This window comes from Solea senegalensis, linkage group LG1, assembly GCF_019176455.1.
Source record: "Solea senegalensis isolate Sse05_10M linkage group LG1, IFAPA_SoseM_1, whole genome shotgun sequence".
Taxonomy (NCBI): Eukaryota; Metazoa; Chordata; class Actinopteri; order Pleuronectiformes; family Soleidae; genus Solea; species Solea senegalensis.
Window position 1 is genome coordinate 184,812 of NC_058021.1, and position 25,189 is coordinate 210,000.

The 25,189-nt window shown below is 41.5% G+C and overlaps 1 protein-coding gene across 3 annotated transcripts in view; it reads right to left on the minus strand.

The window, feature by feature from the left end:
• The window catches only part of LOC122774616 (phospholipid phosphatase-related protein type 5-like), a 58,993-nt gene that overhangs the window by 33,417 nt on the left and 387 nt on the right, over window positions 1-25,189 (minus strand). Inside the window, exons 2-4 of one of the 3 annotated variants that reach the window (XM_044034064.1) lie at window positions 22,140-22,374; window positions 19,834-19,904; window positions 10,940-11,128 (exon numbers count right to left, since the gene is read on the minus strand). In XM_044034064.1, coding sequence (XP_043889999.1) covers window positions 10,940-11,128; window positions 19,834-19,899 — 255 coding nt within the window. In that variant the 5' untranslated portion in view covers window positions 19,900-19,904; window positions 22,140-22,374. Of the gene's footprint in view, window positions 1-10,939; window positions 11,343-19,833; window positions 19,905-22,139; window positions 22,375-25,189 lie in introns of those variants that run through there. The other 2 variants (XM_044034073.1, XM_044034083.1) reach the window with 2 other exon arrangements.

Here is a 25,189-nt window from a genome sequence, read left to right on the forward strand (position 1 = left end):
AAATGGCCAGTGAGGCCTGGAGCTGCAAACCCACAGCGTTGTCACACATTCAGTCAGTGCCACATTGATTTATTCATGTTTCTGGTGAATAAATCAACAGAAGTGGTCGACATGTCAGGAGAGGATGTGCTCTCAGAAGAGATGGAGTTAGTAAAGCAGCTCATGGGTTCCTGTCTGTACATCTTTGAGAAGTCAAAGATAAAAACACAAACTTGACCTTTACAAATGACTAATGTGTCGTGTGTGTGTGTGTGTGTGTCATCATTAATGTGTTCTCTGCACGTCTGAGCATCAGTGCGCCAGAGGTCATTCCTTCATGTTATTGTCATTACTTGCAACCAAATTCATTCATTCATTCACTATACATAGTATAATGCATATATTATAGTGACATCATTCTCTGAAGTGTCCCATTATCCCTGCGTGGTCAGTGGATGATCATGTAAAAGTCTATTAGGTCCACTTCTGTGGATTTCCTGATTAGCTCAACCAGTACCGTAAAGTCTAGAAAAGCTGCGCCGGTCAAAATAGAAGCACGCCGTCAACATTTAAAATACTTCAATAATTGATTCACTGTAGGTCCAGGTCCGTATAGGACGGCGCCTGGGTCCGCCTGTTAGTGACCTCCGGTGTACAGCGTTAGAACCATGAGCAGAGAACGTGATCAGTGGCTGTCAAAGGTTTCTTTGGTCATGTGATCACAATGTTTAAGAGGCTTATCAGTGTTAAACCCTGTGACGTCCACTTTAAAGCACTTTAAATGCTAACTGTGGTCCCAGGAGAGACAGGACGAGAGGACTTGTCCTCCTCACAAGCAACTATGAGAACAGCGGGAGATGTCCCGATACCACTTTTTCACTTCCGATATGATACCGATATTGCAGCCTTGAGTCTTGGCCGATACCGATATTGATCCGATACGATATCAGCATGAATCATTGATACTTTAATGACTTATTTTGTAGTGTGGAATGTTAGCATAGACTTGATCAGGTGATTTGACTTAAACAGAGACAAACTGATGGTTGCATCAATTTTAACCTTCAACATAAGAATATTGGAATGTTTGCCATGTTCATTTCATACAGTCTATGGTTCATTTCATCAGGAGGAAAGTACCAAGTGTTAATGGGGGTGTTTTCAGAGCACACAGGTAACAGCGTGTCTTCAGAGAACACCGCCCTTGTTCTTACTATTTTGGATTAGCCCTTTAGCTGCTCGCCTCAGGATGAGCTAGGGTGGTGCTAACAGCTAGCTCACGCTGGCTGTGCGGCTTTGTAGCCTCTGAGTTCAGAGGTTAAAGACCCTAACCCTAACCCACATGTTTAACTGTGAAATAGCAGTAGCACACACACACACACACACACACACACCCACTGTTGTTGTGATCATGTGATCTACATGCATCCAACACACAGAGGCCACGAGACCACAACAGTCTGCTGGATAGAAGAGCTGGAGCGGAATGGACTGTTGTATCAGAGATTTTAGAGGCAGTCCCATATAATCCCATACTGGTTTTTTGACTGATATCTGATATTAATATCAGATCGTGACATCTCTACAAGAGACATCTCTTAAATACATGCAGATGTTGGGCATCTGTACTTTCAACATTCAGTTGATTCAACCGAGCACAGCGTGAACACAACATCAGGTTTTCTTTAAGTGAGGACAGAGAAATGTTTGTCCTTTAAGAAACAACAGTGAACTGAGACTGGACACCAGAGATGAAAATGCTTCATGTTCCTCTGAGCAGAGAGCATCTTATAAAAGCCTTTACTTCTATTTTTATGTCTGTAGGCGGTTGAAAACACAACAAGAGGAAAAGGGAAAATGTCAAATGTCACGACAGGTCAAAGCTTCTTGTCTTTGTCCTTTGAAAAAACTGACAGCGCTGCACTCTGTGACACTGTTCACATGTCTTCATGTTCTCACCTCTCTTGCCCGTCAGTGTTAACTTTTAGTTACCTGGCAACACATGTGAGAGGAACAGCAGCTAAAAATACTTGTTAGGTACATTTCCATAAAAAGAAAACCATTAAACGCTGCATTATAAATAGAACACAGATGTACACGTGGTACACCTTAATCTGAGTACACTATGTATTTGCATGAGCGTTTAGTGCCGACAATAATCAGCTAACTTAACGTGACTATTATTTCATTAATTATTGTGCAAGAATAAGGCTGCAGGAGGAAAGAAAAGAAAGGGGAACCAAAGGGTGGGTATCGGTTTAGCACGGACCTCAAGGTGAGGCGCACCTCCCTCCTCTCCTCAGACCGAGATTCAGAGGAAAAGATGGTGGTTCGCGCTCTCATTGAACAACTCCGTACTTGTGTTTTCTTTATGAATAAATATCTTTTGTTACATCAGTTTCACTAATTTGAAACGTGTAACATATACAGCAGTGATGTAGTATAACATCGTACTAATACTATGCATTTGTACTTTATTTCAGTTTCTACTACTTTTATATACTCTGTAAATGGAGCTGACTTCTCTGAGTCTCAACGTACGTCATGTGATACGCGTGTACGTCATGTGATACGCATGTACGTCATGTGATACGCGTGCAATGTGCTGCTGGGCTGTGATTGGCTGCGAGACACGAGTCACACACTGCTCTTCATGGGCGGAGACTCACGTTACGTTAAAGTGTATCGCGATGTCGCTCGCCAAACTAAACCACGCAAAGTTGTCACAGAGAAATATTTCTTTACTTTAGCAGCGAGTACAAAACCAGTTAGTGTGTAATCACGACTGCATTTCTGTCATAAAACGGTGCACAACTCAAACCATGGCTCGTTCTCTGCTAGATTTCCTAAAGGCGGGGAGGAGCGGGGAGGAGGAACATCCAGGCAAGGGCGTAGATCTCCCTCTCTCTCTGAGTTGGTTAGTAATTGTGTTTATATGCTGCCAAATTTACACACGCATGCACGCACGCACACACACACACACACACACGCGCACCAGCTTCCTTTAGTGACCTGATGAAACAGAGCTGTTGCTGTTCAGGCCCAGACAACTGAAGCTGTTCCACTTCATTAACCTTGATCAAGTTGTCAGATTTATCTCAAATCTGGGATTAACTCCTCTGAGAACCCGGCTGCTGTGCTCTCCATCACCTCATCCTCAGGTAATCACCTCATCCATCAGCTTCCAGTCGCGCTCTTCATCGTTCCCTTTAACGAGGCCCTGAATGCTTGTGTCCTTGACAAGTTTATCCAAGTAACGTGTAGAGACAGTGTCAGTGCTGATGCTGACTGTCACGACCTCAGCAAACTAAACTCAGTGAGCAAATCCTCTCTGTTACTCTATATCTGTGTGGATGAATTGATTGATTGAATGACTTTATTCCTCAAAACACACATTCACAACAGCCCAGTTAAGAGATGAGAATAGAATAAAAAATAAAAAAGATAAAATTACACTCTAATATAGAGTAAGTATCAGGGGTAAGTAGGAAAGGGAGTGGACATTTACGACAAGGAGTTAAATAACCGAACAGCAGTGGGAATGAAGGACTTTTGGGAATGCTGATGAAAGTCTACACACTGAGTTTGTTTACTTTGTGTGTGTGTGTGTGTGTGTGTGTGTGCTGAGCTGACAGCCAAGTAATGGCAGTTAACGAATGACTAATGCAGCTGAATAACTACTAACTTCATGTTAATACGCTTCCTGTCATGTGACGCCGAGTACTAATGAGGCGCTGATTCAACTCATAATGTTTCTCATGTTCAGATGAACCAGGAAAAATCAGCAGTGATGTGCACGTTGCCATGGCTACCAATGATCCTACTTTGATATGGAGGTCATTTATGAAAGCGTAAAGGATTGATAAAAGAATGTTCCTTTTTCACACTGATCACATGATAATGGGACAAAAACAGTCGGTTAAGAATAGTTCTAGTTCTTACGGGTCACGTCCTCCATCCTTCACGAGGGCTCAAAATACACAACAAACACTGAAGAAAACAAGAATTGTTTGGCCCTAGGGCCACGCGGGTGGTGTAGTGGTTAGCACTCTTGCCTTTGCAGCAAGAAGACCCTGATTCGAGGCCCGGCTGCATCGAGGTTACATTTGCACGTTTTTCGGCCTGAACCCGCGGGTCGGTCGTAGACAAGTGAAGTCCATGATATTTTTCGGATCACATCAATAACATGTCATCACTTTTATTTCAGAAAACAAAGTATTTCTAAACTTTAGTCCTAATCAGTTTTTATCAGAAATATGAGACGTGAAAACTCGATTTTTGGCTTTTCCTGCACGTGAGCAGTCACAACACATTACCTTTGAAGTGGCTGAAGGGCGGCGACAGCAGCACGGTGACAGCCGCAGGCCATTTGTCCCACTTCCTGTTGACAGGGTCACAGGGACACTGTTAACTACCCTCCTGCCCTGTCTCTAACTCGCGTCTGTCGCTGTGGAGCTGCTAACCCACCGGCTAAGATAACCACAGTTTATTCAACTGTATCTCTGGTCGAGGTTGCAGCGCCTTCATTCCTCCTCCTCCTCCTCCTCCTTCATCTCTCTCCCTCCCTCACACTCTCAGTGTTGCCACACTAATCTGTCTTCATCAGCGCAGCCGACCGGAAAAGACGCTGACACTGAACCAATATTTGGGCAAGGACCTGCCGGTCAGACAATAAACTCCAGTCATTGAATACGTCTTCATCTACAAGCTGAGAGTGAGACAGTGAGAGAAGCCTCTGAGCCACAGTGATGCAGAGACTCTCACTTTATTTATAACATGACACACACACACACACACACAGGGAAAAAAGGAAAAGTGACATTTAAACGTCAGGTGTAACGTCGACTAACCTGCTGATTTATTGATTTTACTCGTGATGAATGAGTGAGTCACTGGTTATTTCTGTCACAGTCTGTGATTCCAGTGGATGCAGCTCCTGCACATCACATCATACAGTATGTTAATACATCTATGAATACAGATTGTTTAATGAGTCATGATCAGTGTGATAATAATGCAGAGGTCACCGAGAGGTCATCACTGTTTAAAGGGCGCGGTCTGAAATGTTAATTACAGGGTTGATTGAGATGGAGACCAAACGCAGACGAGGTCACACAGTAACTGCGAAGGCAGGGTCAGGGGTCACCTGTGGGCTGATGGGACACGATAACCAGAATATTACTAATGTTACAAGGATCTATTTTCAAATGTCACATGAGTCTGACCTCAGCTTTTCTGCTCTGTTCATGTATGAACGCTACATGTTCATACTCATCATTGGTTTTTACCTCTTTCAAGGAATTAAAGCACTGCTCAGGTTAATGAGGCACACATGTGACATCCATCCATCCATCCATCCATCATCTACTGCTTCATCCTCCACATGAGGGTCACTGAAGCCAGTCACACACTGTGGACTCTCACAGCCTTCACTCAATCAAACCATAGGATCACAAATCTATTCGCTTAACTCTCATACAGTAACAGTTCCATATTATCAGAGTAGAACTACTTCACTACTGTACTTCAGTACTAAAATGAGTTTGATATTTTTACTCTGATTCATTTTTCATGTGCTGCATCGTTACAATTAGAAAAACTGTTACAAATCATTCCAAAGCCACATGATCACAGAGCTGTCGATGACTCTGTGACATCAGTGAGCGGATCACGCGGTCTATGAGAAGACAGCGCGTCTTAGTTTGTTTCCAGATGGAAGAAGAACCACAAACACCACCTTCCACTTCCTCAACACCACTGGTGTTGAGGAAGTGGAAGGACACCGCCCCACGGCCTCAGAATTCCCTCTTTATACTTTGACTTGCCTGCATAAGTTAGTGTTTGATATCAGAAGCTCTAGTCAACTGTGTTTCTGGATAAGCGTGTTTTCCTTCCGAGTTTCTGTCACACACTCTTACAGACGGCTTGAACTCTGTATAATCGTTAAACCTTCTTTAAAAGAATAAAAACTCCAAAAAAGTCTTTACTTCACATCTCATTAACAAACTCGGTGTCAGACGTGGGATTTCTTGAGCGATTCATGTGGAGCCTGATTCATCATTTGCAGCCTCAGACATCGAGAGATGAAAGCACCGTCACCACTGGGATCTCAACAGACTCCATTCTACCACACAATCCTAAATACTGACATTAATCTGGAAAACAACTACAATTTGAATTCCTATCCTGTCAGAACATTTAGTCAGAACAGGCTGATGTTTGATGGCTTCAGAAACAACCTGTGCTCACAGACACGTTAATGAGAGACGCAGGGGGCGTTGGTGCCAAACCCTGGCTGGCTGTCCATCACAAGACCACATACAGACAAACAACTGTCCACTCTTACACCTAGGGTCAATTTAAAGTGTCCAATCAGACTTACCCTCAAAGCTGCATGTTTTTGGACTGTTGAACATGCAGACTCCATGCAGACAAGTCCTTGTTCTGACCGAGTCACAAACCCGGGTCAGATAAATAAGTGATATTTGTGGATTATAGGGAACAGAAAGACATGAAATCCAGCTGAAATCTTATTTTACTGTCCCAAATATGTCATGAAAACTAAAGATGCTAACAAGGGAGTTGAACCCCTGAGTGTTTGGGTGAATGATTTTGGTTTTCCCAGAGGGAGAATCTTCAGTATGAGACAAAAAGAAAGTAGAAGAATGAAGCACAGTGTAGGAAGAAAGGAAGAAACGAGATAAACAAATGCACTTGTATCTGTGTCTGAGGGTGGACCCACTACCAGCACCACCGTCTCCACCGTCTCCACACAACTGCCAGACAAACACCTCAATCACCTGAAGTGGCTCTGAGTCCATTTGTGCCAACAGGACCAGAGCTGACAGTTCTGCACCAGGACCTGAACCCAACCCTCCCTGAACTGAAACTTCTCTTCATTCTGTAATTAGGTGCAGACTTGGCAAAGATGACAGCCAAGTTCCCACAAGGTGAGCAAAGTCACTGACTGGAATGATGACAACAGTGAAGCACACAGAAGTGCTGTGACTGCACTGAAAAACTCATCACATCAACCTCCACACTGGCCTCCAACAACCACAAGAACTTGGCAACACTGTCTGGTTAAAGGAAGACAATTTCATGAAAGGTCCATTGTCCTGATGATCAGGAAGCCATCAGACTCAGTTGTGTTGGAATGGACCACAGGATGAAGCGTGACGCCATGCTGCTCATGCTGAGAACATCATGAAAGTCCAACAAGAGCCTGAAGTCTGAAAGGACTGAGAAAGAAGCGCTCATGTCAGCTCTGTCCAGGTATCAGGACGTTCAGAACAACGTCTTCAGAACGTCTTTGTAAGTAAATGGTCAAATATTCATGTGTTACATGACGAGCTTTCCTCTCAGTGACTGAGGCGTGCACACGCACATTCATCTTTATGGCACTTTTATTCTTGGAAAGAAAAGCGAACTGAACAATGAAAACCTTCTGTCTTCTACACATATGAACAACTTCAACAGATACTGATAACCAGGTCTTCACAGTTCCAGCAAACAGTCATTGCTATTATTATTATTGTTATTCATTTATTTGTTAATGAATGGAACATCAACATAGGAGAGTGCAATGGTTATGAATCATATCACCATTAAAATAAACATGAACCTTTTTAAAAGTTAAAGCCTACGACCACTTTGGCCGCAGGAGAAACAAGGAAACACTGTCGCTTCCTCTTCAAGTTCACAAAGCCCACTCAGTGACAGCATGTGTGTGTGTGTGTGTGTGTGAGAGATGAACTGCTGTGACTCTTCTGTTTCTCTGCAGTGACTTATGAAGATCTGCATAAATTAACTGGATTATGTAACCGCTCCCTCCGGCCATCTGCTAACTCAACAAATCACATTGTTATTAAAGTGACGTCTTTAGTGTGAATGACTGAGCAACAAGTGTGTTCACAGTCTGCACAGATGCATCCATCAGCGACCAGGAGCTTAACTCTCACCTGACTGCAGACGTCCAGACTCAGGACCACACACACACGTGTTTAACCACATGCAGAACCTGCAGAATGTACACTTCCAAAAAGCTGAACCATACTTTTGAATAAACGTCCTCGGTCGTCAGGTTTCTCTGAAACCTTCAGCACACTGAAAATGTCAGAGGTGAAAATCACAAGAGAAGCAAATAGGAAATGTTTGTATCCAAAAACAAAACTCGGATTCAACACGGTGACCTTTCCATTCCAAACAAAGGTTACTGCTCATGTCCCAGAATGTCCCAGAATGCTCTGCTTCATCACCCCCACACACACACACACAATGACTGTTCCTTGTACCTTCAACTTCTATAACATCAAGATCTTTTTCTAAGGATGATTCACACGTCACTGTGTGCTGCTGCTTTTTAATAGCTCGAGATTTAGGAGACATTTATAAGTTCACTGCACAATAGAGCTAATGAAAAGCAAGTGAAACCAGCGCCAAGCATCAGTCACTGAGGAAACACGCAGGCACTTATTACAGCTATGATGAGGGAGGGAGAGAGGGAGAGAGGGAGGGAGGGAGGGAGGGAGGTCACTGCAGTGTCCACTTCAGACTCTGTTATGTTTTAGCAAAGATCAGATATCAGTAATGTAATGTAAAGTAAGGATTGATTTTCCATTTCGATACTAAAAGATATTTCTCTTCTTTTCCATAACTGTGGGGCAGAGTGTACTTCTGCAACTGCTTTGTGTTTTATGGGATGTAAATGTCCAGTTAATTCATAGGAAACACAAGAGCTGGACAGAGCATGATATAATTATTATTCTCTACACTAACACTTACTGTGCTGTAGATTGAAATCATTCAATCACAACATCACACCTGCGTAACATTAATAAATAAAATGTTCTACATCCACTGAGTGACGTTACAGAGCAAAGCTTCTCAAGTTTACACACACACACACACAGTGAAAGGCATCACTCACACTGACGTGGCAGCAGCAGCATCAGCAGCAAACAGAGAGACAGACACACAGAGAGACAGACACACAGAGAGACAGACACACAGAGAGACAGACACACAGAGAGACAGACAGGGGTTGGGCCTCCTCTCTGACATGATATCTTGATGTGCTCCCACATTAAAGACACACACAGTGTGTGATTGATGTCATTCACACGTCAGACATGAAGCAGAGCGACTGAACATCATCTCAACATCGTAAAGGTAAGTACAAACAAGTTAGCATTAGCTCGTCTTAGCAGTCCCACAAACATCAGGACTGATATACAATCTCCAAGTGTCACTGCACAGATTTCACAAATCCAGACCTTGTGATTCACAGGGTCCTTATGGTCATACTATGGAATGTTCAATTCAATTCATTAAGAGATCTTTTAGTCTCCATTCCAATTTCACTGGCTTATAAAAGAGATTTTCACAGAACTAATTATGCAAATCATCTAAAACCTCATGCATGACGCATTCAAAACAGAGAGAGAAATAAACCAAGTAAATCCTCATCTGAGCAACACAGCTTTTTATATATACACTTCTTTTCCTTATGTATTTCACTGATTCATTCACTATGATGATGAGCTTTTAAAGCAGGAAACGTCATCACAGACACTTGATGATCCCACCGTGTTCTGACGCGTGTGACGTGACACTTTTCTGAGCTCAGAGGAGGAAGCAGCAGCAGCAGCAGCAGCAGCAGCAGCAGCAGCAGCAGCAGCAGCAGCAGCAGCAAACAGACACCATCTTCATCATCGAAAACGTCCACTGCTGCTCCCAAACCTTCAAATGATGATGTCATTAAATATGTCTACTTATTTATTTATTTGTTTGTTTGTTTGTCATGTGGGGCAAAGAAAGCAGAACATATTTCATAATAAAAAAACACCCACTATCTGTTCCTGTTTGATAACGATCATCACAGCTGATCACTGACACGTGACGCTGATTATTTAACCTTTAGCTGGTAAAATATTACTATTAAAATAACAAAATAACATCTTTCAATGGATTAAGGAATGATACACAAAACTGCTTAGCAAATAAAGAAGTAAATGAACAGCACGTATGGTTTGTGTCTGCACTGCATTTACATACACGTTAAATAACAATCTATAGAAAATGCATATTAAACCCATGAAACAGATCATTATAATCAAATTATAATATAATATTATATATATATATATACATAAAATAAATAATCATTATAATATAATAACGCTATAGTGAATGAGCAGAATGTATGAATGTAAACTTGCATAAATAAGCATATTTCATTAAAGTATGCAAATTAGTAAAACAGTTAACAGTCCAGCGAAGAACAGAGAAGAAAACTGAAGTGTGTGTGTGTGTGTGTGTGTGTGTGTGGTCACTGATCACCAGTGTACTGGTGATCAGTGTTGGTTCTGGTGTTAGTGTTGGTTCTGGTGTTAGTGTTGGTTCTGGTGTTAGTGTTAGTGTTGATACTGGCGTTGGTTCTGGTGTTAGTGTTGGTTCTGGTGTTAGTGTTAGTGTTGATACTGGCGTTGGTTCTGGTGTTAGTGTTGGTTCTGGTGTTAGTGTTAGTGTTGATACTGGCGTTGGTTCTGGTGTTAGTGTTGGTTTGGTGTTAGTGTTAGTGTTGATACTGGCGCTGGTTCTGGTGTTGGTGTTGGTTCTGGTGTTAGTGTTAGTGTTGATACTGGCTGGTTCTGTGTTGGTTCTGGTGGTAGTGTTGTGTTGATACTGGTTGGTGTCTGGTGTTAGTGTTAGTGTTGATACTAGGCGTGGTTCTGGTTGGTGTTGGTTAGGTGTTTGGTTCTGGTGTTGTTAGTGTTGATACTGGTTCTGGGTGTCTAGTGTTGCTGTGTGTTAGTGTTGAGTACTCTTGGTGTTAGTGTTGTGTTAGTGTTGATACTGGCGTTGGTTCTGGTGTTGGTGTTGGTTCTGGTGTTAGTGTTGATACTGGCGTTGGTGTTGGTGTTGGTGTTGGTGCCGGTGCCGGTGCCGGCGTACTCACCAGCAGCGTGGGCAGACCGGCCACCACAGCGTATAGCAGCACGGGCGGGACGGCGCTGCTGTCCTCGGGTCCCAGGTAAGGTTTGGTGAACGCCGTGTCGTAGCAGAAGAATCCTTGCACGTGCACGCTGAACGTGTCCGTGTACTCGAAGTAGTACGCCAGCATGACGGTCCCGGCCATGATCACCAGCTGGAAGTACAGCATGATGCAGACATTTAATAAGAACCGAGCCTTGTCTTCCCCCCTCTGCCCGTCTGCCCGTCTGCCTGCCTGCCTGTCTGTCTGTCTGTCTGTCTTTAACCAGCCTCCTCCTCCTCCTCTCCGGCGGTACCGACTGCCGCTGACCGGCTCATGACCGCGCGGCTGCACAGACAGAAGCCGCTCTCTGCTCACTGCAGTGGAGGCTCCGCTCTCTCCTCTGCTGACTCCGCCTCCGCCTCTGCTGACTCCGCCTCTGACTCTGCTGACTCCGCCTCCGACTCTGAGACTACACTGTTACTCATGTTGTGGCAGAAGAACATTAAAATACACAGTATTTTAAACTAATAATGTACCAAAATAAACGAGTGTATTTTTGTAGCAACCTTTTCTCTCTCAGCCTCTCATCTGTGCCCTCATGTGTTCACTGATCAGAGGACAATGTCTTAATGAGTGAATCAGTCAACAGAACACAGGATTAGACCACACAACTATTCACAAGCTGACCAGCAGGTGGCAGTAGTCTATATAAAGACAGTGCTTACAGTAGAAACTGCAGTCTTCCCCAGCACGTCACAGTCTCACAGTCTCCATCAAGACCTCAGGACCTGACAACGCATTGAGGTCAGCTGACTTCAACTGAAGCAACCTTAGATCTCAACACTGCCCCCACAGGCCAAACATCAGCGCATGAGGTACACTCTTTATAAGGCAGTGGTTTGGAAGCATGAAGCCTTGGAAGTGGCCATTAACCACCAGGGGGCGACTGCACTGGATGCAAAAAGAGCTCTGTTTGAATGGAAATCAACAGGAAAATGAGCTTCTACCTTTTTTACTTGATTTATAACGTCATTAAACATCTAATGGACTCAATCACCAGTGTCAAATGTTCTTAATGAAACAGGATGTCACTTTTGTAAATGATGTTCACTGTGATTGACAGCTGGTATCGTCCTGACTGAAGTCTGGAGTCTTGCCCCAGATTTCTGTTGTTCTGAAGCCCAAAGATAATAATGACTTCAATCTGATTTATACTCAGATCGGTTTAAATCTGTCAGCTGTGTTTCTGTGTTTGTGTTTCATTGTCTTTGTTTTGATAATGGTTAGATTTGATGAAGTTGTTGATATAATTTAGGGGAGACTGAGAGCACAGGAGGAGGGAGACGGTGGTGTGTTCCGAGACATTATATTTATATAAAATGATATTTAAAAAACGCACATAAAAACACGTCTTTAATTTTAAGCCTGAATATTTGCGTTAGAGCAGAATTTCACCAATTTCATTGTTTCTAACCTTCATTTAACATTGAAAAGCCAAAGAAATAAACCAGGTATTATCTGACAAGAGCTCACTGGACACACTTGTGTTGTGTTGTGTTGTGTTGTGTCGTGTGATTGGAGGAGAAATGAGTCTTAAACTGTGAACAGACAACAGACGATGTGTTCCAGTATTGGTGGTGGACTCGTGCAGAAGCTCAGTCTTAAGCGTTAGAATCCCTGACATTTCTGAGTATTTTTATGTCACGGTGATGGAAACCTGCTGTAAACTCCATGTTTGTGTCATGTCTCCCTGCGACGCTGCGACGCTGCGACCGTCTCTGTGCTTCTTTATGTAGGATTTTATTTTCTTATTGCTGCAGTGACCCCATTTCCCCGGCAGATCGTTGACGCCTCATCGTATTTCATACTTCACACTCTCACTCACAGTGTGTTTCTACAGAGGCACATGTTTATCTGCTCCACTGGCTGCAGACAGACAGACAGACAGACAGACAGACACACTGACAGCTCTGAATAATGGCCGTCATTACTCTCTCACTTTAAAAGTAACTAGACTAAAAGTACAGCGTGTGCTGCTGTAGCTCCACCCCCTGAGTCTCACAGATTGCCTTCATTAACGGTGAAGAAGCCACGGTTACTAAACACACAGCTGCACTGATGGTCACTGGTCCATCTCTGTCAGTCACGCCACAACCTGACCACAGACAGGTCACACCAGACAATACCCGACCAATCGTAATAAGATAAGCTGACGACATGGGGGCGGGGCTAGATGACACCAAAAACAAACAATGTCATCTGTGATCAGTGATGTGTGTGATATTTACTGTGTTGTGTGAAGAAAGAAACGACAACAGTGTTGAGGAGTTCATAATCTATTCAATTGTAAGTCGCTTTGGATAAAAGCGTCTGCTAAATGACATGTAACATGTAATAATCTGTGCTGTAAGCAGCTGTTCCACCATGTACTCGCATGGAGTTGGACCCTTTTTATTGGTATTCAAACTGATCTTGGACGGACGCGTGCTGGCCACACTTTTTGCTTAGATTGTGCTTTATTGCACCATAATGCCCTCAGCAGCAGCAGCAGCAGCAGCAGCGTGACCCACCTATACTCAATCAGTCATAGAGGTAAATACAGTGTGTAACACGCACACATGCTCTGCACCAGAATCACTGTGGGCACGTCGAGTGTAGATCACCACGTCATCACATGTGAATAAACTGGCAAAAACACACAGTAACGCTGCTGATGTGGAGGCGGTTCCTGCACGACTCGTTCATAAATGAGAATAATTGTTCAGGCACGAGGAAATGAAGATTGAATGGTGGAGCAGGTAGACAGGCAGACAGGCAGACACGCAGACACGCAGAGAGACCACAGCACAGCTGCTGTGTACTCCACATACAGGTCACATGACACACAGGACACACAACATACAAACATGACGCTGCTTCTCTTTCCTGCAAACATTATATTTGTTCTTTGTGCACAGAGACACTAACTGTAATTACTGTACATGACAAAACATCATCATTCCAGGTTTGACAAACACTGATGAACACATGAACCATTATTCACTTAAATAAAATAAAAATAAAAAAGTCAATAAATAAATGTACATATAATATCCTGTTACAGCCCTTTAAACACAGCGTTAAAGTTGATAGAATAATGACAGAATATCATACATTAATGAGTATATTTAATAGTAAAAAGAACACATTTGTTAATAATTCTAGCATTATCAAATGTATTACAGCCAACATTAAATGACATACTGTTTATATAAGCTTGTTTGATGTTTTAATTACAGTTGTCAACATTATTTTAATAATTAATTTTTTATTGTGAAGTACACATCATACAGTAAACACTTTTATTTTGAAAGTTTGGGACATATCATTCTGAATATCTATTGTGTTCTAATTTTAAACTACTGAACTACTACTACCTTCTCTACATTGCCCCCTCTTGACCGGCTAGACACTCATTGCCCCCCAGGTGATTTGACTGTGTGTGTGTTTATGTGTAATACTGTGTGTCCTCACTCTGAGAAACCAAATTCCATTAACCCTAACCCATCCATCCATCCATCCCTCCTTCTCTCCTGCCCTCCATCAGAAATGCATCAGTGTGGTGATGACATGGTGAAACATGTGATCCTGACGTCTTAAGACATTCATCTCCTGAGTAACTTGCTGATTCAATAAATAATAGAATAAAATACAGAAGAGCTCACTAATTCAATTCTGGGACAAATTTAAATTTTGAAAGCTAAACCAAGATGTATTTCTAGTGTAATGACTCATTCGCTTCAACCTCGCTGGCAGCTTTGTGAGGCTGTGCCTGCGCGCGGTGGTTCTGTGGGGAACACTGGTGATGTCATAAATCATTTGATCTTTGAACGCGGGGAGTGGATGTGATGATGATGATGATGATGATGACGCAGTGTAAAATATCATGGGATCATCAGAGTTATTCTAATTTACCCTGAACATGAATAAGAAATATGAGCAGCCAGACTTCTGTAACATGGGTGTGTGACTCATCCACAGAGCTGCATGCACATTTATGACTGAACACTTTCAATCTCTGACTGATCCAAGTCTTCCACTGTCATCGTTCACACTCACTCACTCACTCACTCACTCACTCACTCACTCACACACACATCCATACATTGTGCTTCTCCATCAAACACACACACACACACACACACACACACACGGACTGGAAGAGTGTTCACTTTCCCAACTCACTGAGTCTGAACAACAGAGCCTGTCTGTGTCGTCTACACTGAACGACTGCAGTAAAGGGATAGTTCAGCTTTTATTGAGACAAAGGGCTCTGTCTTGCACCCGATGCAAAGTGGCACAATTGTCAATAGCAGTTTCTAGCATGCACAGTTGTGTGCATAGAACTTGTGCTCATCAGTGCTCATCCGTGCTCATCCGTGCTCATCCGTGCTCTTCCGTGCTCTTCCGTGCCTCCTACTTTCCGCCCTCGCCAACTGTCTCAATGAACTCAATTCCTGGTTCTCTTCCAATTTAATTTTCTCAAACTGAACACAGATAAAACTGAATATTATTGAACGTTATCTAAAAGCCAACTCCTCTGCTCAACCCCTCCCCTCAGGTCAAGAGTCTGAGTGTCATCAATAACATCATTCAGCCTACACAACACTAACTGTCTCCGCTGCCAAGTGGAAAGGGAACTTGGCTTGTAACCAGAGGGTTGCCGGTTTGAGTTCCCACCAGGTCAAAAAAAGGGCCAGGGTTCAGGACCCCCATTGCTCCCCGGGTGCTGCTCCTAATTCTAGGAAGGTTTCTAGTAGAAAAAGGGTTCAATGCAGAGAAGGAGTTAAAAGGTGGTTCCTCCAATCAGCATGCATCAGCCCAGCATCCGTGCCTGCCCACTGCTTCATTGACTCCCAGAGACGCTGAGCTTCCCTGGAAGTGACGTTTTTGGCACAGTTATCCGATGAGTGTCTTAGAGATCGTCTGAAGCTGAGCTTCCACTGGTTTAATGCGCTGTTCTGCTGCAGGGAAATCGTGTCAGTCCATCTGTGATAAACAGCTGATTCTGAACAAACGAGTGAACATTTAACGGAAATGACGTGTGACAGGAAGCAGGAAGCTTCCCTTGCCGTCTTAGAGCAGCGGCCTCTGCTTCATAGACAGGTTCACTCTGCACACACACACACACAGGTGCATCCTTCAGATCTCAATGACGAGGTTACAGGACTCATATCTGCTGCTGTTGCGTCTCCATGTTCACCTACACTGTGTCTCACACGTTGGTGCCAACACTACACAGCACACCAGTCATTTATGTCGTAGCTACACGTCACCTGAGACTTGCAATCTTGTCTCATTACCATCAGCTTCTGTTGCTTAACTTTCAAACGAGTTAAAGATCATTGAAAACAATCATTGAAAACATGGCTGCTGTGTTATTGACGTCAACTTGTTCATAGATAAATGTTCGTACAATGAGTAACACGTTAAATGAGCTGGAACTAAACCACTATTGCTTTTTTCGTCAGTTCTCTAATATCTTGAAATATAAAACTTCATATTAGTATAAAATGATATAACATGGAACATAGAAGTGTATGTGGTTGTCTTGCTTCACTGGAATCATTGGCAAATATCATCAACAAATGCAACAGACATTTCACTGTGTGGGGAACCAGACATGATGTAACTTAATAATAATAATCTGAATTATTATTATTATTATTATTATTATTAATATGTAAACCTGCACCTCGCCAGTCACTCGCAGGGTAAACCTATAGAGCATTCACTGTGTGTGGAGGACAACATGCAAACAGAACGACCCGGACCGGGATGAGATCCAGGAGCCGCCTCGCTGTGAGCAACAGCCTGAGCCGTCTGTTAAATGACTCAAATCTGTTTTCCTTGTGTCCCTGCTGGCAGCCATGTTTCCAGAGGGAGCGAGGGTCCAGGTCTCAAGCTGGTTCTCAGCAGAAGCCATGAGCCGTCTCATTTCCTCTCATATAAAAAATGAACCATACCATTAAAATGTGATAAAATATCTATTTCCCAAGGTGCCAAAAATATAACCTATGTTCTATTCAGTTGTATTAAAGTTTCTCTGAATCTTTGTGTGGAGGCTCATCACTGCTCCACAGTTAATGACTCTCTCTCTCTGTATTTCCCTTATTACAAAGTAGATCAAGACTCTCTCCAGAGTTGTTAGTGTTTCAATAATCAAGCCCTCATGCTTCTGAGGCTCATTTGACTATTTACCCACTCACACTCTCACTCTCTCTCCCTCGTGTCTCTGCCTCGCTGCTGCTGCTGCTGCTAGAGAACTATAGAGCGCTACGACTGCATCGCTGACCCATGGTTTGCTTTTACCTTTCATTAGCTTGGTTTGCCCCGCCTGAGCATGATGCAGCAGATGGTGTGTGTGCAATGTTAACTGTGACACAGACGCTTGCTGTGTGTGTGTGTGTGTGTGTGTGTGTGTGAACATGGCTGAGGACATAAGGAAAAACATGCAGGACACTGACCATAAATAAGTATATGTTCGCTGCTTCCTCGACGTGTGATGGTTTCATCCATGGTTATAAAACTGCTAATGTCTATTTATTTATTTTACCACTTAAGAGAAGACAAATCTCCACCATCATAAGAACACACAACACAACACGTCACTAATTACATCCATCTTTCCTCTGTCCTTTAAAACTGGCTGATCACTTCAGACGTTTAAGTCTTTCTGAAAGGTGAATTCAAAAGCTTTTTCTTGTTCTCACTCTCGGGATCGACTTCAGAAGAGAACTTTGAGAACGTGCAGTGAGTGTGACGATGAACCAAGAGTTCCACGTGAGACGTATCCACCACTGTGTGACCACCACACACAAGCACAGGTGCTGCAGGAGGAGCTACAGAGAGGGAAGTGAAGAAGGTGAAACTCAGTGAGTGTGGACAGCATCCCTGCAGCCTGAGTCCGCAGCTCTCTCTGTCGGAGAGAAGCTGAAGCAGAAAGTCTGGCTAAGAAACATCTGCATCCCTGACACCAGCGTCCCATCAGAAGAGCGTTCAGCATCACTGTTCTGCACTAAAGCCAGAGGCTGTGGACAAGCTTCTGTTCCTGGTGAACAACAGGAAAGAATGGACTAACTAACTATTAACGAAATTATTATTATTTAGTATCTTTTACACTGAAAGCTGTTGTACGTGATTTACAGAAATTCAATGTTTGAAATCCTTATTTCAAATATCCGTCTGTATTTGTGTTACTGTGTTTCACCATAGACTGAGATGTTTGACGTGTATTTCTACTGCATATATTGAAGAATAGATCACAATATACCGTCCATGGTTTCCCTGGTGGCCTCACCTGTGTCTGCCCACTTCTAACCTTAGTACCAACTAGTTACCCACTTAGCACCAGGATACCGAGTGGGTACTAAGGTTAGAAGTGGGCAGAATATGCAGGTGACACATGGTTTCAGCCTGAATATAACCCTCATGAGAGACCACAGCTCAAAAGCACCATCCAAGTGTTTTTGAACACTGACATGATGAAGAAAAAAACCAACAATCTGCTTGTTGCACGTCAACCTAAGCACAGGTTACAGTCACGAGTAGATGCTACGCGTGATGTCACCAGACCCTCGGCCACTGATTGGTCAGAGTGTCGTCACAGGAAGAGACGACACACCAATCAAAGTGAACAATGCTCAACTGTAGATCAGTTAAAAATGTGAGTTAATCAACAACAAACAACAACTACCAGGGAAATGTCTTCAATCTCATTATGAACAGAGGAGTCTGGTGTGTTTAGAGACAGCACTGCTGATCGTGATCCTGCACTTTGATACACGGCTGCTGTACAAACTCCTCCTCCTCCTCCTCCTGCTGCTGCAGTGAAGCTGGTTTAATATAGGATGCCATCCAACTGATTTGAGCTACTCTGCCTGGAATGATGCAGCAACTTTAGTAAATCCAACACAAGAAGAGAGAGTGAAGAATCTTAATGTGACTGTGGCCTCAGATACAGTGTTCAATCACAAGCTGATGTGAACTGATGAACTTTAATAAAAATCTACAGATGAATGTGAACTTATGAATCTGACATTTGCTGCTCAAAACTATATCAACCACAGATATAGATATGTACACACACACACACACACACACACACACACACAGTCATCTGCAGAAGACAATGTAAAAACCTAATGAGTGGATTAACTGCATACCTCAGACACAAATGTTCTTATATTTGAAATAATAAAAAGTTATAGTTTCACAACTACACTGTGCTTCCCTTTCATTTCTTATCATTCTGCTGTTTGTTGCATAATAACACGTGATTTCAAAAAGAGAAATCATAATTCAGCACAGCTGTAAGGTGTTGTGTTAGTTCTCTGTGTGACACAATGAATTAATGACGATAAAGTAATAAATCAGGGTGAGGGTAACACTAACACTGACACTGAGCCGCAGACGGACTTTATTAGACTAATTTATGATCTATGAAAGGAAAGGAAAGCATCTTTATTGTCATTATACAACGAAATGTGGAGGTCAGATGGAGGGTTGATCAGAGCGCGCCGCCGAATGTAACGAACATTCGAGAAAATGGTTGAACCCTGCTTTGTGGGACTAGAACAGCCACCAGAGGGCGCTGCTTTGTGCACCATGTCTGTGACTCTGTGTGAAACTGACTGAAGAATAAAAGCAAAGAGATGGAAATAAGTCCTGGAGGAAAAAAGGCTGCACAATCTTAAAAGTCTTCTGACTCAAATGCTGGTTTTCTGTATGTCAGAGATTTGTGGTTCAATGGTTTTACCACTAGATGGCGTCAGTCTACCATTGTGTGTAAACAGCATGTCATCAGTGGCAGCATGTGAACAGTAACGCTCACGTACCTCTCCTGCCACAGACGTGCACACTTTCCTTCTCTCTTTGCTGCTGAGCTGCTTTGAAGGCATCATTGACTCTGCAGAGGAAACACAAGCACAACAATGTTAATCTTAACATTCGGACGATGTCGTTATTCCAACTCATCTTCTCTGGAAAGAAAAGCACTGGTTCACAAACGAGGGGCGAGGAGTACCACGGTACATTTGTGTCTTATTGTTGAGCATGTGCATCAATAATCACACACACACACACACAGAGTTACAAATGATGGCCATCATTCCAACCAATCACTGACCTCCATCATATCACAATCAGACACAAAGTATCAGCTCATCCACAGTTTTCACTCTGGGAAACAAAACCATCCAATAATAATAAGAACACAGCAAGTGCACTTAAACATATAATGACATGAGGGTGCACACGGCGGGGTAGTGGCTAGCATGTTGCCTTGCAGCAGAAAGACCCGGGTTCATCACCCTGAGTCCACACTGACTCTAAACTGAGCGCAGGTGTGAATGTCTGTCTGTCTGTAATAATAATGATAATACTAATAATAATAATGATAATAATAATAATAATAATAATAATAATAATGATAATAATAATAATAATAATGATAATACTAATAATAATAATAATGATAATAATAATAATAATAATGATAATAATAATAATGATAATAATGATGATAATACTAATAATAATAATGATAATAATAATGATAATACTAATAATGATAATAATAATCAGTCATCATCTAACCGCTTTATCCTCCACCAGAGGGTCGCGGGGGGTGCTGTGCCAATCTCAGCTACATCGGGCGATAGGCGGGGTACACCCTGGACAGTTCGCCAGTCCATCGCAGGGCCACACACAACTAGAGACAAACAACCATTCACTCTCACACTCACTCCTACGGTCAATTTAGAGTGTCCAATTCGCCTAATCCCCACATTGCATGTTTTTGGACTGTGGGAGGAAGCCGGAGAACCCGGAGAGAACCCACGCACACACGGGGAGAACATGCAAACTCCATGCAGAAAGGCCCTTGTTCCAACCGGGGCTCGAACCGGGGTCTTCTCGCTGCAAAGCGAAAGTGCTAACCACTACACTGCCGTGTGGCCCATAATAATAATAATAATGATAATAATAATAATAATAATGATGATAATACTACTAATAATAATGATAATAATAATAATAATAATAATGATAATACTAATAATAATAATGATGATAATACTAATAATAATAATGATGATAATAATAGTGATAATACTAATAATAATAATGATAATAATAATAATAATAATAATGATAATACTAATAATAATAATGATAATACTAATAATAATGATAATACTAATAATGATAATAATAATAATAATAATAATGATAATACTAATAATAATGATGTTAATACTACTAATAATAATGATAATAATGATAATACTAATGATAATAATGATACTAATAATGATAATAATAATGATAATAATAATGATAATAATGATACTAATAATGATAATAATGATAATAATAATAATAATAATGATAATACTAATAATAATAATGATACTAATAATGATAATAATAATGATACCAATAATGATAATAATAATGATAATGATAATGACAATAATAATAATGATTTGGTTCATGATGAATAACATTTAGCTGTGTGGTGAGTTATTTCTTCTTCTTCTTCTTCTGTAATCTGTCTCTAACGCTGGTGTAATCCTGACTGTGACTCACATCAGTGTTGTTTACGACTTTTTTTGGGGATTTTCTAAATTTAATTTGCACCAATAATAATTTTGATAACCTCAGAACAGACAAAGCTCTCGTGCCCCCTGAAGGCCACGTGGACCCCATGTTGAGAACCATGGGTTTAGAGTTTAGATCATTGCTTTAATATGATAGTATTGATGAAGCTAATGGGGTAGCATCGTGTGAGCATATGTCTCACTCACACACACACACACACACACACACACACTGACTCTGTGTTACTGCTGAGTAACCAGAGATGAGTGTGTGTGTGTGTGTGTTCTTGTATTTGTTGCCACTTAAGGACCTTCTCTAGCAGAAACACTGACCTTGTCAGGACCAGTAGTCTCTTCACTAAGACCAAAACCTGGTCCTAAAGAGGCAGAACCTCATTTCTGGAGAACTGGTTAAGTTTGTGTGTGTGTGTCACTTTACTGTACATGATGATGAAGAAGAGGATGAAGAAGAAGAAGAAGAAGAGTTGCATTCATGTCCATGTGCAGTAAATCTGTCGATTTGAATATTGAATAAGACTGACCTGCTGAGTCAGTGACTGTGAGTCAAACTCGGAGTGAAGGCTGAACGACTTCCCGGGGAAAGAGCCTCCGACCTCGGACAGCTCCAGGTGTCAGCGCCGCTTCTCTGGAGAGTGAAGCTGCCGACGCTGACGCTGCAGCTGCGGCTCAGCTCTCAGCACTTGTCCACTACCGGATGCTCACCGCTGCGTACACCGGGGGTTCCGTCGGTAACACGCATGCGCCCTTCAGGCCACTCTGTTGAACAGAGGCGTGTGATGCCTTCAAGTTCCATCGGAGCAGATTAATAATAAACATGAATACATTTACCTGATGTTGGTGTGACTTTCTGTTACTTCTTGTTTTTATAATGGAACAGATTCTATTTAAAGGGATAATTCAGGTGTTTTTAAAGTGAGGTTTTATGACGTCTGTGTCTCGTGTGCAGTGACGTATAATTGCAGAGTTTCTCTGTCAACTTTGGTTTGAGGAAACTGAAGTTTTCATGTCAATTAATCAACGTCACACTGTTTAAGAGCAATGAGTAGAATGTTTTTACTGTATGAGCACAAATGATTTTCTCAGTTTGTGACTCTGTGCTGCAGAATCATAGTTACTCTTATTTCAGTTTAACGATCTTTGAATTATTCTTGTCATGTGTTTCTTTATCAAAAATCACCTGTACATTTAATTGTTTTCTTCTTGTTGTATTTTAATCATTTTACTCTTTAAATGTTGTTTTGTTGATTAAACATTCATTTCATTGATCTAAATGGTTTAACATTAACATTATGAAACATTATTACTATAAACTGTATTTGACATAAACACTTACATTAGGTTTGTATTCAGTCCAGTGAGTGGATCCTGAACGCAGCATCACTCCTCTCTATATCACCTGCAGTAACAAGAGTCTGAGTGAGTGCGTGTGTGTACGTGTGTGTGTGTGTGTGTTTGTGCGTGAGTGTGTGCGTGGTGTGCGCAGTGTGTGCGTGTGCGTGTGTGTGTGTGTGTGTGCGTGAGTGTGCGTGTGCGTGTGTGGTGTCCACTTACAGGCCGACACTCAGAGCACTGAGGAGAAACAGAGGTGTAAGTGTTGGCCGCTGGGTCAAAGCTGACGTTTACACTTGTGTGTAACTGTGTGATTACAGCGATGACACATTCTCTCACCACAGCAACACACACTGAAACACTGACAGCTCAACAAAGTCACATTCAAGCCCTGTTCAAACTCTTTTAAGGTTATTTTATTAATGATTTTCAGTATCTTGCAGCTGTGGTAAATTAATATATACTATTTCACTCTTTCAATCACAATAAAAGTGATTAAACAACTAACATTGTGTATTATAATAGTCACTGTCACACACACACAAGTGAGTTCCAGACTCTTACTTTACTCTGGCAATAAGTTTTGTTTTTTCTAATGAAAGTAATTTCAAGCATATTTTTATCCAAAATTCAAGCTCTTTTCAAAACTTTGAGACACACAATTCAAGCATTTTCATGGGTTCCGTTGTATGAACACATGAACAAATAAAAACACACGTACGAATGATATGAATTATGATTGAAGATGAATGTGAATGAATGAATCTGGTGTTATGAACACATGCAGACACAGCCAATAACGTCACATGTTCACAAATGTGTGTGGAATCATCGCAGGTCATGACCTCACATGACCTCACGTGACCTCCGGAACAACGTATTTTATGTCATACTTTGATTGACTTTTATAACTTTAATTTGTTATAACATCATGTCAGTGTGATTAGATGACACAACTCTGTGTGAGTCCACAGTCTGGTAGGTTTGACATTTGTATTTAAAAAAAATAAACAAACTGCTGAATTCTTCCTCCTTCACACGTTTTAATGAGCTCTTGTTTGTGTGTTTTGTTGTCTGGAGGTAAAACGCTCACTTTTTATTTATTTAGTCCCTCATAAACCATCATTTCAATACTACGCTGTTAGCAACTAAGTCCACAAAAGTAGAATTTATAACAAAAAAATCTAACATAATAATACATAGAATATTTGAACTACGGTGTTTTATATATTTTTGAATGTACTATAATGAACATTCTTCCTCTTTAAAGACAATTACCTGTAAATTTGATATTTTTTGTTGTATTTGAATCAAAAGTAAAATGATTGTTTCTTTTTTTATTTTTGTTTTGTTGCTCAAACATTTATTTCAGTGATGTAAATAGTTTTAAATGTGCTTTATTGTAGATCTAAGTTGCACTGCTGTTTTGTGTTGTTTAGTTAGAATCAGTTACAAACTGTAAACCAATTTACTTTGGGTATATTGTGGGTTTGTTCACAGATTATTGTTTGTAGTGTGTGTGTGTGTGTGTGTGTGTGTGTGTGTTAGTGTGTGTGTTAGGGACTGGGTGTGGTGAGTTCTCTGTCCCTGTGTGTGTGTGTGTGTGTGTGTGTGTGTGTGTGTGTTAGTGTGTGTGTTAGGGACTGGAGTGTGGTGAGTTCTCTGTCCCTGTGTGTGTGTGTGTGTGTGTGTGTGTGTGTGTGTGTGTGTGTTAGGGACTGGAGTGTGGTGAGTTCTCTGTCCCTGTGTGTGTTAATGTGTGTTAATGTGTGTGTGTGTGTGTCTCATGTTAACATGTGAATATTTGGAGGTAAATCTTTTCTCTGTGGATTTAATAACTTCTTTGACTGAAGTCCATTGGTTGTGAAAGTTCTGCTCTGAACAGAACATTTGGACCACAGTGTTACAGCTGACCACACATATTCATATTCAAGTCATACTTACTGTAAATAAAACCTTACACTGCCGTCTGTTTATATATGTATACATATATATGTGTGTATTACATGTACTGTATATATATATACATGTATATGTATATATATACACATATAATTAAATATAATCTAAATCATTTTGCTGCGATGAATCACACTAGTATTATTATTATTATTATTATTATTATTATTATTGTTATTATTTATTTATTTATTGGTGTATTTGTCATTTTTCCTCTTTATCATTAATTGTAAGTGAGCTGTTAAAACCCTACGCTGTCAACAACCGCTCAGTGCGCCTGCGC